Source organism: Arvicola amphibius, chromosome 15 (genome assembly GCF_903992535.2).
Source record: "Arvicola amphibius chromosome 15, mArvAmp1.2, whole genome shotgun sequence".
Classification (NCBI taxonomy): Eukaryota; Metazoa; Chordata; class Mammalia; order Rodentia; family Cricetidae; genus Arvicola; species Arvicola amphibius.
Window position 1 is genome coordinate 31178097 of NC_052061.1, and position 17871 is coordinate 31195967.

At 46.0% G+C, this 17871-nt stretch overlaps 2 protein-coding genes across 2 annotated transcripts; both read left to right on the plus strand.

Moving 5' to 3' along the window:
• Window positions 1–644: 644 nt before the first annotated feature.
• Window positions 645–5397, plus strand: LOC119801720 (acylcarnitine hydrolase-like). The gene is made up of 6 exons (XM_042054200.1): window positions 645–767; window positions 2665–2805; window positions 3853–4088; window positions 4169–4296; window positions 4759–4831; window positions 5256–5397. The coding sequence occupies exons 1-6, from the start codon at window positions 645–647 to the stop codon at window positions 5395–5397; spliced, it is 843 nt and encodes a 280-aa protein (XP_041910134.1).
• A 3055-nt stretch (window positions 5398–8452) lies between these two features.
• On the plus strand, window positions 8453–17566 carry LOC119802119 (liver carboxylesterase-like). The gene is made up of 12 exons (XM_038313037.2): window positions 8453–8632; window positions 10616–10820; window positions 12178–12298; window positions 12969–13102; window positions 13184–13442; window positions 14601–14699; window positions 14975–15115; window positions 15233–15313; window positions 15617–15761; window positions 16154–16297; window positions 16682–16754; window positions 17167–17566. Exons 1-12 carry the CDS (start codon window positions 8557–8559, stop codon window positions 17351–17353), a joined length of 1665 nt encoding a protein of 554 aa, XP_038168965.1. The 5' UTR covers window positions 8453–8556; the 3' UTR covers window positions 17354–17566.
• Window positions 17567–17871: the final 305 nt, after the last annotated feature.

Here is a 17871-nt window from a genome sequence, read left to right on the forward strand (position 1 = left end):
GGAGTTCTGGTTTTCCCAGGTGCACCAAGTCTGTCTTTTCTCGTAAACTGCAATGAAAACCAACCACAGGACATCATGAAATGACGACTCTTGCATTGCTCACCGTGGGCACCAGAGGGCAGACAAAGAAAGTTCCACAACTGCCGGCTGGTTCTGCTGGAGCCTGAGTCTATTGCTGGTTGCAAGCATATTTCAGCAGATGAACAGAGTGTTAGCAGTGGACTTTGTAGATTTCAGCACTTGTTTTATTTTTGTACAGCTGTATTGTCAAATGATAAGTATGCGCTCAAATCCACTCATTTACTCCCACAGCTTAGTGTAGTGGGATAAAATATGAGGCATGTAACCACACCCACCTCGGGGTTGAGACTGTTTTCTGACGAACAACAAATGTTTCTCTATGCTTCTTTTCATTAACCATTGACTTGAGCCCTGTTTCCTGGCAACCAACTGACTGCTTTCTGGAGTTGATGTTTGGAAATAGAATACAATTCAGAGCCATCAGAGTCTTGTCTACTCTATCACGGAGAAGAATCATGTGAAAGATTCTGTCATTGAGCATCATGTCGCTGAGATTCAAATGGCACTTTCCTTTGATTGTGAGTGAACGCCTTGTACCCACTTACCTGTTGGTGCACATCTGAATGACTTCTTGTTTGGGCTATTTTAATCAAGCCGTCCTGCACGTCTTCAAACAAGACTTTGAGCTGGGCACGGTGGCGCACGATTTTAATCCAAGCGCTCAGGAGGCAAAGGCAAGTGAATCTGTGAGTCGGAGCTAGCCTGGTCTACAGAGTGAGCTCTCAGACAGCCAGGACTATGTAGAGAGCTCTTGTGTCAAAACAAAACAAAATACAAGTAAACAAACAATACTCATGACTTGGTGTGAAGACATTCACTTGTTTCTTCAGGCTAAAGACCTGAAAGTAGAATTGTTGAGTCATAGAGCAAATGTGTTTAACATCCAGAGAAAAGGTGAAATTGCCTTCTCAAATCACCATCTAATCCTTGTACTTCCCCTCTAGCCATGTGTAGTTGTATCAGTTGCTCCATGTCTTTGCCAATATTTTTGCTTATGGGTCTTAAATCTGACTATATTAAATGGTGTGAAGTGGTGTCTCATTTCAGCTGCTTCCTTGAGCTTTACTCCGTTCCCACTACACACACACACACACACACACACACACACACACACACACACACCACTTTTACAATTTCCTCATATACAGACAATGACTAGTGAGACTCTCCGTTCCACATTCTCTGTGGTCTTGGCCTCTGAATGACAGTGCACTAGGTAGCAGAGTGCATGGGACCCTCCTCCAGCTTGCTGCAGAAGCCCAGGATTCAGAAGATTACCATAGCATCCAGTTAACTAGAGAAACTGGTTCTCCGACTCTGAGCTTGGAGGATCTGGGGACCTTCAGCCTCCACGTCTCAGCTGTTCCTTCAATCAGGGAATTGGGGATACAGGATTTGCCCAGTCAGGAACTGGGATCACAGAGTATGCAGCTAATTGAGAGCAGGGGGAAGAGGACAAGTCCTGATTGTACTCTACTAGGGAAATGACCAAAACCCAGCCACGGAACAAGTCTTTCTGTGTTATTCTGTGGGTTCTGTAGACCTCTGGGGACTGGAAAGCGGAACGAAGGCCGGTTCTTAGGTGGCTCTAAAGTCTTTCTGAGATTGAGCCTCATGACACTACCTTCGGGAAATATGGATGGTCTGGGTGGGAGCTCCTGATTTTGTACACTCAGTTGTAGTCCGCCGAGGTTCACTATGTTTCTGAAACTCCCGCTCAAGGGCCTGCGTTCCAACCTCAGTTCAGGCCCAGAGAGCCTAGACTGTCCTCAGCACTAGAGCCAGCAGGTCTCAGTGCACGAGGATAACTGTGAATTTGATAGAAGCTGGCCTCCAGGGTAGCTACGGTAAAGAGGTCAAGGGAGTATGCTGTGGTAGCAGAGTTGCAGCGTATTTCACTGAACAGTCAAGGCATAGTGGGGGGCGGGAGTGGGTACATGCAGACCCTGCAACCAGTGTAAGAGATGAGGGACTCTGAATGTGAACTCAGGAAACTGTAAGTCCTGAGAGCAGGGAGGTGTTTTCACAGTGGTGGGCATGTACATGCAGTTCCCCTTTATTTACCCAGGTCGCATTTCCTCAAGCTCCATTCCATTCTCCATCTGTGGCATCCCGAGCGTGCACCTACTCAGAAACGCCCTCCGGCCTCTCCATTATAGACTTCTCCCTCCTCTTCACCCGAATACTTTCATCAGGTGTGTGCCTGCAATAAGCTGGAAGGATGAAGAGGCTCCTGCTTGTGCTCTGTACAGATGGTGGCCAACCTGTCTGGATGTGACCAGATGGACTCAGAGGCCCTGGTGGGTTGCCTGAGAGACAAGAGTGAAGAGGAGAGTCTGGCTATTACCAAGGCTTGAGTGCATGGTGTTAGTGTCTGAGAAGGGCTCCAATGGGGAGTGAAACAAAGTCCTTTCTACTCAGCGACAATGTAGTTGATGTCCATAGCTTGATGAACCTGTAGTCATTAGTGCAACAGGATACCAGTTTAGCTAAATCAGAGATGAGTATGGGCATCCTGGGATTGTTTGACATCAGAAAATATCTGGTCATTGAACTGGATCCCTCATCTTGAATGCCCCTCAGCTCTTCAGGATCATCCCTGCTGTGGCGGATGGGGAGTTGTTTCCCAGGCATCCTGAGAAGCTGTTTGTCTCTGCTGATTTTCGACCTGCCCCCAGCATCATAGGTATCACCAATGATGAGTATAGCTGGGACAACCCAATGGTGAGTCCCAGATACAACTCCTGATGAAGTGAGAAATGCATTGGATGGGAGAGGGTGCTCAGAACTCCACAGTCCCAGCTATAGCCTATTTCAAAATCAACTTGAGCCTTTCCATCCACCTCTCAGTACATGAGCAACACTGACACTGGGAAAAATAGTCAGAGAGACCATTCAGGCTGCACTACAGAGCACATCAACACAACTGGTAAGACTCTTAGAGTTGTGTGCCAATGAATAGGGAGCTTCCAGTTATCTGCCATTGCCAAGAGACAATTGAGCAAAGAATGAGATATGCTTCTGTTTTGGAGTGGGGTATAGGTGATGTTTTACTCTTTTTTTTTTTTTTTTTGGTTTTTCGAGACAGGGTTTCTCTGTGGCTTTGGAGCCTGTCCTGGAACTAGCTCTTGTAGACCAGGCTGGCCTCGAACTCACAGAGATCCATCTGCCTCTGCCTCCTGAGTGCTGGGATTAAAGGCGTGCGCCACCACCGCCTGGCTTCTTTTGACTTTTTAAGGGGCCCACTACCCAGCTCCCAAATAAACCACACAAGAAGGTTCTTTGTTATGAATGCCTGGCCTCAGTTTGGCTTTTTTTTTTCTGGCTAGCTTTTAAAAAGTTATTCCATCTACCTTTTGCTTCTGAACTTTTATCTTTTTCTATTTCTGTTTACTTCTTTCTCCGTGGCTTGCTATGTAGGAGGGTGGCTGACTCCTTGATATCCTCATTTCCTTGTTCTCTTGCTCCCTGTTTTCTCCCATCCCAGATTTCTCCTTCTATTTATATTCCCTGCATGTTAGCCCTGCCTATCCTTACTCCTGCCTCACTATTGGCCATTCATTTCTTTATTAGGCCATCAGGTGTTTTAGATAGGCACAGTAACACAGCTTCACAGAGTTAAACAAACGCAGCGTGAACTGGAGCCTTACCGGTAAGCCACAACAGCCTTGTGGCGATACATAGATTAATATAAATGGGTTAATTTAAGTTGTAAGGGCTACCTAGAAATATGCCTGAGTCATTGGTCAAACAGTGTTGTAATTAATATAGTTTCTGTATAATTATTCGGATATGGGTGCCCAGCAAACGAAAGAACAGCCTCTCAGTCTCCGTTTACAGAGCATGACACCTCTTCCATGCCCAGATAAGGAAAGTGAGGTAATGATGCTCCAGGACTTCCTCAAACTCCTCAAAGGCCATGATATAACCAAGGCCTTTCCCGAGGCTCATGCTTCAGCCTTGGAGTCTTCAATCCCATACACTGCCAGCCATTGTGACAACATTAGGTAAAGGGTATCTTATACAAAAGATGAGGCAGGCCAGGTACCGGGAGAGGCTCCTCTGTATCATATGCCCACACTTGCAGGTCCCTTTGCCCTTGTCTATTCCAACACCCACCCAACTTCTTCAAAGATGTTAGGCCACCCTATATGAAGGCCAGCCATGGTGATGACATTTTCTTTGTCTTTGGATTCTCATTCTGGGGCAGCAAATGTGTCTTCTCTTTTTTCCATGCGTAGGATGGGGACTCAGATGAGTACCCAAGGGATGACTGAGCTCACTGTCCAACCAAGGAAATTGAGGCTCTTGGAGAGTTTCTCAGTAATCTTGTAGCTCAAAATTTTATACTAGGATTAAATTCTGACTCCTTCACAGTCCAGATTGTATTCTCTGTCCCTATCATCACCCTGATGGTGGTGTCAGGCCTGGCATGAGAGAGGGCCAATTAAAGTCTTGATGTTTCTCTAAATGATTATGCCAGAGCAAAGAAAGGGCCTCTTGACTAAGAGTAAGCTGTGCCTGGGGGTGGTGGATTCAGTCAGAGGCAAGGTATGGCTGGGAAATGGAAGATCCTGGATCTAGGCAGGTAGGACAACGTGCACCAGAGTCAGGCTGTGAACTGGCAGCTGCGTGTGGTGTCTGGAACCCGGACCTTTGTCTTCTTCATGGCTACAGTTGACTTCACTGATGAGATGCGGCTACTGAACAGAAGGATGACGAAGTACTGGTCCAACTTTGCAAGACATGGGTGAGAAGACACACCCCTTGAATCTCCCAGGCCCTCCTCCTATTTGTAGTAGCCTTGTGAGCATATATAGATTCCTTGTCATACGATAGGTTATTCAGCAACAGCAGATTTTTCTCACACAGTGGTATCGAGTGTCAGTCAATAGTCATCTTCCTGTGACCTGGGACATGTATGGCCAGACTGCTTAGTTTTGTGTGCACGAGCCTGCTATAGAAAGAAAGGGAAAAACATCCCAGATGGCCATGCCCTTATAGAGTAACACTAATGGAAGTTTCTTTTTTGCCTCTATCCTGAGACAGTCCTGTATCCTTACCTGTCTGGCCTGCTTCACCCACCATATTGATCCAAACTAGGGGATCATGTCTGAGCACAGCATAGCCCATAGTGATCTTCACCCTACCCTGCTGTGAGGGTGTATCCACAGGAACCCCAACAGCATGGACCTGCCCCACAGGCCTGTGTTTAACCAGGATGAACTGTACCTGCAGCTGGACGTCCAGCCTACTGTGGGGCTATGCTCTAAAGGCCAACAGGACGCAGTTCTGGACCAAGAGTCTGCCCCATAAGATCCAGGAGCTGAAGAAGGTTAAGAATAAACACACAGAGCTGCAGCATGTTATGCCCAATAGTGGGGTGTCTTGAGTGGAAGTGGAGTCGATCTAGGTCCCACACACTCAGAAGAGAGGGCTGACTCCATCTTCCATGTATTCATGCATCCCCTCTTCATGTATCTGTTCAGCTACACTTACATGTGTCATTGGTACCCTGTTTGTCTGGATCTTGTCTTGCTTCACATATTCAATAAATTCCCCCATGACAGTGTGTTTGTGTGAGTCCCAATGGATGCCAGCTTTCCTTTGTGCCCTAGTGAACCTACATCCCTTCCTCTTGTCGTCTTCTTCTTCTTCTACTTCTTCTTCTTCTTCTTCTTCTTCTTCTTCTTCTTCTTCTTCTTCTTCTTCTTCTCCTTCTCCTTCTCCTCCTCCTCCTCCTCCTCCTCCTCCTCCTCCTCCTCCTCCTCCTCCTCCTCCTCCTCTTCCTCCTTCCTTCTTTTTAGAATTTAACATGTTGTAAATTTAATATGTAAAAGTACACATACCTCTGTGATGTTTTCATTTCTGCAGATGCACAGGACACTGCACCAAAGGAATTTATTTTGAAAAATATTTTGAAAAACTTTATCATCAAATGATTTATATGCATAGTTTGGTAAATTTGCATAAAATTATGATATGTATGTGTATATATATATCCATTCTTACTTCAAATATGAGAATGTTTCTTTTGTTGGAAAAATTTCCCTCATGCTCCTTTATATTAATCATTGCCTGGTCAGTGTTTCCTGGCAACCACTTGACTGCTTTCTGATGGAAATACTTTGGAAATTGCATATTATTTAGGAACATCAGAGTCCTGACTATCCTGTCATAGAAAAGAACTCATTTGTAACTGGCTCTGCTACTAAATTCAATGCCTTTGAGATTCAAGTGGTGCTGATTTGGCCAATAGCCAGGCAGAATAGAGCCATGCAGGAAATTCAGAGATATATGGAGAAAAAGGGCAGAGTTGAGGAGATGTGTCTTGTTGCAACTCATCAGGTCTGCCAGACTCGGCAGTGTTGAGCATGGGGCTGTGGGAGGAGAGGTGCAAGGGAGGTGGAGCTGTTGAGATGACACACACAGCAGAAGGAGGGTCTCCCTGGACCCCTCCCTGCACTCCCAGGCAGAGAGGATCAGGACTGCTTAAGACTGCACAGCATCCAAAGCAGGACATTTTCTGAGGTGAAGAAGAGTCAACAACCCATGGTGTCCAAACACTTATCTTCACTCATGCTTAGAGTATGTAGGTTTTTAGGTCCTTAGGGGAATGTTCCATTATCCCTCATTTCCTGGTCCCCAGCACAGCAGGCCAGCATTTTGTGTGCAGTCACAGCTGTGTGTCTCTCAGCAGCTCTCATGTCAGTGCTGCACAGGCAATGCTGTGTCATTATGGGTGTGTGTGTGTGTGTGTGTGTGTGTGTGTGTGTGTGTGTGTTGCTTGAGTTTGCCTGAGATGCTATGAGGTTCATGTTCACAGACTCAGGACATCTGTGAATCTGTTTGACTGGGAGGTGTATCCTGGATGTGGGAAGGGAGCATCAGAAGATCCAGAAATGTCCAGGAAATAACATCTTATCGCTCTCGTCCTGAGTACCTGTCCATGAGTAGAAGGCTATTTCTAACTTTTACAGATTCCCCAAGAACTCTTTGGTTCCTTGTGACACAATCATTCTCATCAGATCCTGTATATTTATATTTATATTTATATTTATATTCTGACTTTATTGTTGTCCCTAAACATTTTTAGGCCCTGTATTAAAAACTTTCTCTTATAATATATTACATTGTATAAAGGTGATAAATGGTGCTCAGTCTGTCTCTGTGTTCACCTAAAGCATTTTCTCTGCCATTAAAGGGCTCCATCCCCCATCGTCTAGATCCTGTTGCTCACAAGGCCCCTGCATATGACAAACCCAGGCCATCCTAGGATACTACCTTTTTATACTGCCTTGAAGGCCAGCCATAGGACATCACCAAAATGATGATTTTGTAATGCCAGTCTTCAACACCAGGAAGCAGAGAGAGTTGAGAACGAGCTTCAGTTGGATTCAGGAGCTGGGCAGAAAGAAAGGCTCTTCATTGAGTGCACGTGGGCTGATGCCTTGGCTAGCTACTAAGGCAGTGGTTTTCAACCTGTGGGTCATGACCACTTTAGGAGCTGATTGAGCCTTTCACAGGGGTGATATGTCAGGAATCCGGCATGCCAGATTTTATGTTTGGGAATCCCCACAACACAAGAAACTGTATTAAAGGGTCATAACATTAAGGAGATTAAGAACCATTTCACTAGGGCTTGAAGGTGTTATTGAACTCATAGTCCACACACACATGCACAAACTCACACCCCCCACACAGACACAGGCACACACACACACACACACACACACACACACACACACACACACACACAGAGAGAGAGAGAGAGAGAGAGAGAGAGAGAGAGAGAGAGAGAGAGAGAGAGACAGACAGACAGAGACAGAGACAGAGACAGGAAAAAGAGCCAGAATTTCAGTGTCTTTCAAAGAAACTGCCATGAACTAACAGGAAGTTAACAGGAACAGACCCAGAAATCACTGTAAGAGACAAGGGACTGTGAGGGTGGACTCACTGCTCTACGAGCCTTGGCAGCACAGAGGTGTCATGAGGGTGAGGTCACACTTAGAGCTCCTACCCTCTCACTTCTCTCCATCTGAGACATCTTGAGTGGGTTCCTACCCACAGAAGCCCCGCGGCTTCTCCTGTTACAGCTTTCTGCTCCCTGGTCTTCTCTCCCACAGCACACTGGGTTGCTGAGTAAAAGGGCCAGGAATCATGGTGACTTCATATTCAAGGACAGGAATCCTGGCATTCCAGAAGGACTTCAGATGCCGTGCCATGTCTATCCAAGAGTCCAGGGAAGGAGCAGAACCTGCAGAAGGGTCATTGTCCTGCCTGCCGGCTATTGGTTCCCTATTGACTTCTGCCTTATCAGTTCTCCTGCAATAAGAACTTTGCCCCACTCAACCAGTTTCCACACCTACGTCCTGAAAGGTTTAAATTCCTGCCTGGCAAGGCCTACCTGTTCTGTTTCCTGTTGCTGAGAGACTGTCATCTTGTAGTAGCACAGAGTTCTGCCTGGGATTCAATATGCCACTCAGTAGACTTCCTGGCTGGCTGTTTGCTGTGGCCTGTGGGCTCCTGCTTCTCCTCCTCCACGTGCATGGTGAGCAGAGGGGACCAGGGCCAGAGCTGCCCAGTTTTGCAGAGTCTCAGGCTGAGCTTGGGGGAGAGAAACACCAGGGAGAGAGGAGCTGTGGAGACGACAGATGAAAGTGTGGATTTGTGAGCCCTCTAATGCCCACACCAAAGCCCACACGATGGCACATGGAGGGTCAGAGATGGTAAGGTTACCATGTACTGAGGAGCTAGCAGGGACAGAATGTGGCTGTGGCTGGAGCTCCTAGAGAATGTGTATGATGACAAGAACTCCGTCATAACGCCAAGCGTCTCTGAACCTGTCACCTTGTTAGCTAGAGAAGTGACCTGCCAATTTTCTTTCCTTTTTTTCAATTTTATTGATTTTTATCGAGCTCTACATTTTTCTCTGCTCCCCTTCCTGTCTCTCCCCTCCCCCTTCAACCCTCCCCCATGGTCCCCATGCTCCCAATTTACTCAGGAGATCTTGTCTTTTTCTATTTCCCGTGTAGATTAGATCTATGTATATCTCTCTTAGTGTCCTTATTCCTGTCTAGGTTCTCTGGGATTGCGATTTGTGGGCTGAATTTCTTTACTTTATGTTTAAAAATTACTTATGAGAGAGTACATGTGATAATTGTTTTTTTGATTCTGGGTTACCTCACTCAAAATGATCCATCCATTTGCCTGTAAAATTAAGATGTCGTTATTTTTTCTGCTGTGTAGTACTCCATTGTGTAAATGTACCACATTTTCCTTATCTATTCTTCGGTCGAGGGGCATTTAGGTTGTTTCCAGGTTCTGGCTATAGCAAACAGTCCTGCTATGAGCATAGTTGAGCACATGTCCTTGTGGCACAATTAAGCATTCTTTGAATATATACCCAAAAGTGGTATTTCTGGGTCTTGAGGAAGTTTGTTTCCTAATTTTCTGAGAAATCACCACACTGACATCCAAAGGGGCTATACCAGCTTGCATTCCCACCAGCAATGCAGAAGTGTTCCCTTTTCCCCACAACCTTTCCAGCATAAGTTGTCATCAGTGTTTTTGATCTTGGCCATTTTTTCAGGTATAAGATGGAATCTCAGAGTTGTTTTGATCTGCATTTCTCTGATGACTAAGGATGTTGAACATTTCCTTAAGTGTTTTTCAGCCATTTTAGATTCCTCTGTTGAGAGTTCTCTGTTTAAGTCTGTACTCCATTTTTTATTTGGGTTATTTGTCTTTTGATGACAAATTTCTTGAGTTCTTTGTATATTTTGGAGGTCAGACCTCTGTCTGATGTGGGGTTGGTGAAGATCTTTTCCCATTCTGTAGGCTGTCGTTTTGTCTTGTTGACCGTGTCCTTTGCTTTACAGAAATTTTTCAGTTTCAGGAGGTCCCATTTATTAATTGTTTCTCTGTGCTGCTGGGGTTCTATTTAGGAAGTGGTTCCCTGTGCCAATGTGTTCAAGTGTACTTCCTGCTTTCTCTCCTTTGAGTTTTAGTGTGGCTGGCTTTATGTTAAGGTCTTTGATCCAATTGGACTTGAGTTTTGTGCACAGTGATAGATATGGGTCTATTTTCATTCTTCTACATGTTCATATTCAGTTATGCCAGCACCACTTATTAAATATGCTTTCATTCTTCCATTTGATATTTTTTGCTTCCTTATCAAAAATCAGGTGTTCGAAGGTGTGTGGATTAATATCGGGGTCTTCGATTCGGTTCCATTGGTCCTCCTGTCTGTTTTTATGCCAATACCAGGCTATTTTCAGTAGTGTAGTTCTGTAGTAGAGTTGGAAGTCAGGGATTGTGATGCCTCCAGAAGTTCTTTTATTGTACAGTGTCCTGTCAGTTTTCAAGATGACCAGTGGACAAAGTTTCCAGCCCTAAGTAATTCAAAAGTCTTCATCTCTACATCACACAGCTGAACTGAGAGGACCCAGGTTACCTTCCCCATGTACCACGGAGACAACGAGGTAGGAATTCCCAAGTGTGGTGACAACTGATGGTTTCTCTTCCCCTGCAGGACGGGACTCAGCCAGCCCCATCAGGAACACATACACAGGGCAGGTGAGAGGAAGCCTCGTCCACGTGAAAGATGGTGAACTTGGTGTCTATACCTTCCGGGGAATTCCGTTTGCCAAGCCACCTGTGGGACCACTTCGATTTGCATCTCCTGAGCCCCCTGAGCCATGGAGTGGTGTGAGAGATGCAACCTCCGAGCCAGCCATGTAAGTTCTGGGGCCCAGGGACCCTCAGACATGAGCTCCAGGCCACACTGCTGTGCTTCCTCCGTCTCAGCTCTATAGCAGTGTTCTGTCTGTCCCGAGGGCACCTCCCACACGGTTTTCAGAGGAATGTGCTAAGGATTAGAGAGGAACAACGGTGCCAGGCTCCTGGGTCAGAGCTTGGCGCCAGTAGGGTCTTAGCTGCAGGTACTTCAGTGAGGAGCAGAGGCTAAGGCCATTCTTCACGGTCACTGTGACCATCCTCTGTCCAGGTGCCATTGGCTAAGGACACATGCCTTCCACTGGAGACTGTGTGGAAGAAGAAGGTACCGTGAGAGTCTGGAGTGAGATGGAGAATGTCTCACTACCTTGTGGGATTGTCTTATTCATCCTATGGATCCTATGTGAGCACAGATCCCCAATACCCGAGTACATTTGCTTGTTTTCTGTTGCTGTGATAGAGGACCCTGACAAAAGAAATGAAGAGAAGAGAGATTTTAGCACAGGTCACAATTCTGGGAAATAATCAACCATAGGTGGAAACCGCAGGGCAGAAGTTTCAGGGAGCGGATGACATCACATCTGTAATCAGGAGCACAGCCTGTGGGTCACATGCATGCCTGCTAATGCTTCATTTACTCTCTCCATTCTTACGCAGTTCAGAAGCCCCTTTCCAGGGAATGGTCCCTCCTACGAGAGGCAGGTGTTTCTATCTCAATGAATATAACCAAGATAATTTGCCACAGGCACGCCCACAGGCAAACAATCTAGACCAGCGTTTCGATTCTTGTGGGTTGCTATCCCCTCAGGGGCTGAATATCAGATATCCTGGACATTATATGTTTACATTATAACTCATAACAGTAGCAAAATTACAGTTAAGAAATAGTTTTATGGTTGGGGGTCACCGACACCATGAGGAACTGTATTAAAGGGTCACAGCATCAGGAAATTTGAGACCCAATGATCTAGACACTACCTCATTTTGAATTATTTTTCCAGGTAATTTCACACCGTGTAAAGTCAACTAACAAAACTAACCCCCACACCAGGATTAAATAATACAGAAGTGATCAATGCCAGTACAGGAAGCCAATCATTCTCACAGAGGAAGCCAGCAGTCTCTGTATAATAGCCTATTCAGGATATTACTATTCAACCAGAGGCCTGAATAAAAGTCTTGCTTCATTTTCTTCTCTACAGAGCTGGTGGCCTTTACCTTGGTAGGGACTTTAAAGAGGGGTCAGATGTTATCATGGCATCATGGAAAGTAGTTCTGATGTGGCTGAGAGAAAATTCAGACTATGATTTAGGTTTGACCGCTACCTATCTTGGGCAATCTGTCTTCTGTTTTTACCAGGTGTCTGCAGACAAATTCACAGGCCTCAAAGGAGAGGAAGATGAACGTGCCTATGTCTGAAGACTGCCTGTATCTCACTATCTACACACCAGTCCATGCCAATGAAGGTTCTAACTTACCTGTGAGTGTCAGGATATCATCAGCTGGGGGAGAGGATGTTTCTTTCTCTGGAAGATTGGAAGGGATAACGTAATTCTGAGATCCCCTGTAGTTTAGACCCTGTTTAGTAGTCTTACCTTATTGGGGTCAAGGAGGTCACCCCAACCCATGGTGAGCTACTTAAACCTGGGTGTGTGACTCAGAGCTCTGGGACTCTAGAGGTAAGAGGCTCTAGGCCTTTGATTAAACCAGGAATTCTTCTATCAACTTGAACCTGGCAGAACTGCTCTGGAGGGTGCTCGAGGTCTTCATTATTATCAATACCAAAATTTCTAGCTGCAGGTTATCTGTTGTGCCAATGGGATCTGATGTCCCTTCTGATTAGTAATCAGAAAAAAAACACACGTGGAGACACTCCTGTTTGCCCCACTTTGATGGGTCACAGAGTGATAATGTCATTATTTTAGATCTCGAGGCATTAATTCATGCTGAGATTTCCTGATGGGAAACTGGGGATGGAAACATGCTTGTGGGCCTAGAGTACCCCATTGGCAGACCATGTCCTAAAATCCTGAGTAGGAGATCAATGTGTATGTCAACCTGCACAGAGACAAAGCAGTTGATAATAGTGGATACTACAGTTGACCTTGGACTGGGTGTGGTCCTCCTGAGTTCTGTGTTGATGTCTCCAGGTGATGGTGTGGATTCATGGTGGTTCACTTGTTCTGGGAATGGCTTCCATGAATGATGGATCCATACTGGCTGCTACTGAGGATATAATAATGGTTGCTATCCAGTATCGCTTGGGTATCCTCGGCTTCTTCAGGTAAGCCTGGAACTGGGCTGGACAATGGGGTCTGAATAGAACATGGACAGACCTGTAATTCCTGTCCCTGCCACTTCTCAGCACTGGAGACAAACACGCCACAGGCAACTGGGGTTACCTGGACCAAGTGGCCGCCCTGCGCTGGGTCCAGCAGAACATCGCCTACTTTGGAGGCAACCCTGGCCAGGTCACCATTTTTGGCTCTTCAGCAGGAGGCACAAGTGTGTCTTCACTTGTTGTGTCCCCCATGTCCCAAGGACTCTTCCACAGAGCCATCATGCAGAGTGGAGTGGCCCTGCTGCCTGAGCTTATCTCTGACACACCTGAGGTGGTCCACACAGTGAGTGCCCTCATCAATACCCATCCTTACTTTGCTACCTCAGTCCTTGCCTCTGGTACTCCATTAACCTGGTAAGTGAGGAAAACAAGCATATGGGAAATTCCTTCTTCCCAGTAATTTCAATAATTTCTAAGAGGCATAAAATTTAGAATGCATCCCCTGTGCTGAGTGTGTTATATGACAGCGAAGCTGTGCCCAGTGGCTTCCACCATTAACAAGATTCTTACACATGTTTTCCCGGTTTGCTCCTTATTGCTGTGATAAAAACCATGGCCAAAAGCTACTTTCAAAGAAAAAGGTTTATTTCAGCTTACAATTTATAGATAAACTTGACAGGAAGTCAGAGTGAGGGCACGGGCAGGTCACTGGGGGCCAGGACTGAAGCAGAGACCAAGGAGGAACACTGCTTACTGCCTTGTTACCCATGGCTTCCTCACTTTGCTTTCTTATACACCCAGGACACCTGCCCATGGGTGTCACTGCCCATCGTGGGATGGGCCCTTCTGCATCAGTCACTTATTAGGAAAATGCCCGGATTCACCTATGAGCCAATCTGATAGAGGCATTTTCTCAGTTGAATTTCCTCTTTCAAGATTACCCTGGTTTATGTCAAAGTGACAAAAAAATATCTAACCAGGACACATGGATTCAGGCAAGGGGCCAACTTGTAAAAATACTTGCTGTGCAAGTGTGAGGCCACACGTTCAAATCCCGAGAGCCCACCTCAGGCTAGAGGTGGTACTATGTGTCAGTAAACCCAGTGCTCCTATGCAAAGATGGGAAGAGAAACATGAATCCCTGGAAGGTCATAGATCAGTTAATCTAGTGTAGACAAATGCAAACCAGAGGTAAGGTGACAAATGGCATTGAGGCTGTCCTCTGACCTTCACACGCAAAATATGTCACATCATACCCATGGTCACACATGAACACACATAAAAACAAACAACAAACAAACAACAATCAAGCAAATGTGCAGGCCCATTTCCTTTCCCAGCTGTCACTTCTGGACAACTGAAAATGTGAACAGTTCCACCTAAGTCCTTTCATACACAGCAAAGAGCAGGATGTGGTATTTAGGGGCAATGACGTCTACTTGGAACCAAGAAAACTCTTGGTTTGGAAGGATGAACCAACAAGTGCCTGTTCCATTTACAGACGGTGGCCAACCTATCTGGATGTGATGCCAAGGACTCAGAGGCCATGGTGCACTGCCTACGAGAGAAGACTGAAGCAGAGATTCTGGCTATCAATCAGGTCTGGAGAATTGTGTGGTTTGGAGGACCTGGTCACTAGCATGTGGGATTGCCAGTCCTTACTAGTTGAACCAGTTAACTTGTCTCTGTGGTTAGCTGTCCTTTTAGTACTGTGTGCAGAAATAACAAGACAGGCTAATTTTAATGTCCAGTTTCTTCTGGAGTGAGCATAGCATCTTAAGATGAGATAGGAAATGGGGAAATCATGTGGATATTCAGTGGGCATCAGAATATTTAGGTGATTGATCTTCAGCACTGACTCTTAGTGCCCCATAGGTCTTCATTATAATCCCTGGTGTAGTGGATGGGACGTTCTTACCTAGGCATCCTCGGGAGCTGTTGGCCTCTGTGGATTTTCGCCCTGTCCCCAGCATCATTGGTGTTGACAGTGATGATTTTGGCTGGTCAGTCCCCTTGGTAAGACCTGGTTCTAAGCCCCTGGGACACTAAACTCAAATGGTGGGTTATGGGAACTCAGATACTTTGATCTAGAGACAACCCATTCTATACTTAAGACTCTCCTCTACTTCCCAGTACATGGGCCTCGATCATGTCATAAAGAACATAACCAGAGAGACCCTGCCAGCTGTTCTGAAGAGCAGAGCAGCACACATGGTGAGAGACCTTGGCTCCTGCCCTGATAGAATTATTATTAGCATTATTTATTATTGTTAATGATTATTCTTAGAAAGATCACTAATAACAATTATTGTAATTATTTTGATATACTCTTCTCAGCTACCATGCCCAGAAAAAAGGCAATGCATATGTGTGTTTCTGTGTGGAGTCACCCAAGTGTCATACGTTTCCTGCATCCCCTGTCTCATCCCAGGCCACGTTTTTTACTAGGGGGCTGCTTCTTACCTATCCAAGTGCTTGCCCAGTAAGCATCTCTCCTTCTGACTCCTCCTGCTGTAGCTGCTGCCTCCTGAGTGTAGTGACCTGCTGATGGAAGAATACATGGGGGACGTTGAGGACCCACAGACCCTGCAAGTACAGTTTACAGAGATGATGGAGGACTTCCTGTTTGTGGTCCCTGCACTCCAAGTAGCACATTTTCAGCGTGAGTACATCTGTAACAGGACCATGGGCAGGGGGAGGTCAGAGCTGTGGGTCCCGGGTGAGCACTGTAGTGTTAAGACCTGACACATGTCTGGATCACATCTCTGTTACCAGCATTTTAAGCCACTTACTTCAGTAAATCCTCATGTCTAGTGCAAAAGAGAGACGTCTTACCCATGTCTAGAGGAGGGAACACATTAATTACACTTGGGGGTCTCATTCAAACCACTCATCTGTTTACAAAAACGTTTTCCCACCATCGGTTCTCCATTCTGGGGTCACTACTCAGCTGTGATTCTAGATAACTTTAGAGCAAGGTTTCTCATCACCAAGGATTAGGTGGGAAAGCTCCATGTGAGAAAAGTTTATGTCCACGTGTGTCCTCACTCCCAGGATCCCATGCTCCTGTCTACTTCTATGAGTTCCAGCACCAGCCCAGCTTCAGAAAGCATAAGCACCTCCGGCCACCCCACGTGAGGGCTGACCATGGTGATCACGCTGCCTTCGTCTTTGGCTGTGCCCTCTGGGGAGTGAAAGGTGAGTCTTTCTTGAGCTGAATGGTGTCCTTGGTGCGTTCCTGAGGGATTACTGAGCTCTCAGTCCAGTTGGGGAAACTGAGGCTCTGGGAGAGAATGGGGTCAAGCGATAACCATTTCTGAGGTACAACAAAACAAAACAAACCACTACCAGGATTAGAATACGAAGCTTTCCTAGTCCAGCTTGTGCTGGAAGGAATGGGAGCACATTGGGGTAGGAGTGAACCTGAGTAGAGACTTGGATGGATGCTGGGTTCTGAGTGCTGAGGGAAGACAGCATACACCAGGTCTAGGTTTCAGAGTTAAGCTGCGGTTGATATAGTAGAGCATGAGTTGGCACCTGCACGAAGTAGCTACAATTTGGACCCTTGTCTCCTGTCTGCAGTTGACTTCACTGAGGAGGAGAAACTGTTGAACAGGAGGATGATGAAGTACTGGGCCAACTTTGCAAGACATGGGTGAGAACATGCCCCTCCCTCAACCTCCTATTCAAGACCAGCCAGGGCTCCCAGGTGTGTGTACCTCATTAGCATGCATGGGTCCTTAATCACACACTAGTCTTCTCCATCCCAGGGCACACTTAGGCAGACACCTTCTGGCTTTCAGTTACTGCTCATCCCACAGAGTCCTGGTGGGTGATTCACAGTATTGTGGTACTGTTTTTTAGATTTTCCCTCTGAGAGGGGGACACAAACCTAGACAGCTTCCCTGGTTTCATATCAGACATTGGTGGGTGACACTTATATTCTATATCAGCACACTAGTCTGTCTGAGGCTCTTGGCCTCCTCTCTACTGCTCTGACCCCAATCAAGGTGTCAGCTCTTGGATGAGAGTGACCTCACCCTTCCATGCTGGTAACACACCCACAGGAACCCCAACAGTGAGGGTCTCCCCTACTGGCCTGAGTTGATCCATGATGAGCAGTACCTGAAGCTGGACATCTATCCTGCTGTGGGCCGAGCCCTGAAGGCCGGAAAGCTACAGTTCTGGACGAAGACTCTGCCTCAGAAGATCCAGGAGCTAAAGGGAGCTCAAGATAAGCATGAAGAGCTTTAGTGCCAGTTATAGGAAAGGTGTGTGGGGTTGGGGATGGATTAGGTCATCCCAAGGTTACAAAGTCCATTTATTTATTTTTATTCATTCCAAACTCACATAAGCATTTCTAACCTCAGCATTTCCCTTTCATTGTGTATGACAAACCCTCTGTGTGTTACTCCTTATCCTTCTGAACACATTTTATTAGACTCAATAAATGGTCCCACAACCATATGGATGTGTGTTCTGTTCATCTTCTTTAACACTTCACTCTTTTAGACTCTCTCCTTCCTTCCTTCCTCCCATCTTCTTCTCCTCATCCTCTCTCTCCTCATCACCAAGTATCAGACCCTCTTCAAATGAAGCAGAACCTTCAGGCACTGTTGACTTCAGGAAATCCTTTGTCCTCTCTCAGCTGGTTCATGTTTTCTCGTACTTCTAAGTTGCCAATAGCAAATCTGATTTCCCAAAGTTCATTAACTTCATAAGTGCAGAACATTGTTCCCAAAAGTTAATAAACTACAAAGTAGGCTCTTAGC

What these genes read in the sequence shown, in the direction of transcription:
- LOC119801720 (XM_042054200.1), top strand. Translation starts at nt 645, where the DNA reads ATGACTTCTTGTTTGGGCTATTTTAATCAAGCCGTCCTGCACGTCTTC. An exon ending in AGGCAAAGGCAAGTGAATCT is followed by an intron (nt 768 to 2,664) that starts GTGAGTCGGAGC and finishes AATGCCCCTCAG; the next exon opens with CTCTTCAGGATCATCCCTGC. An exon ending in TCCAACTTTGCAAGACATGG is followed by an intron (nt 4,832 to 5,255) that starts GTGAGAAGACAC and finishes GTGTATCCACAG; the next exon opens with GAACCCCAACAGCATGGACC.
- LOC119802119 (XM_038313037.2), top strand. Translation starts at nt 8,557, where the DNA reads ATGCCACTCAGTAGACTTCCTGGCTGGCTGTTTGCTGTGGCCTGTGGG. An exon ending in GGTATCCTCGGCTTCTTCAG is followed by an intron (nt 13,103 to 13,183) that starts GTAAGCCTGGAA and finishes GCCACTTCTCAG; the next exon opens with CACTGGAGACAAACACGCCA. An exon ending in CACCTGAGGTGGTCCACACA is followed by an intron (nt 13,443 to 14,600) that starts GTGAGTGCCCTC and finishes TTCCATTTACAG; the next exon opens with ACGGTGGCCAACCTATCTGG.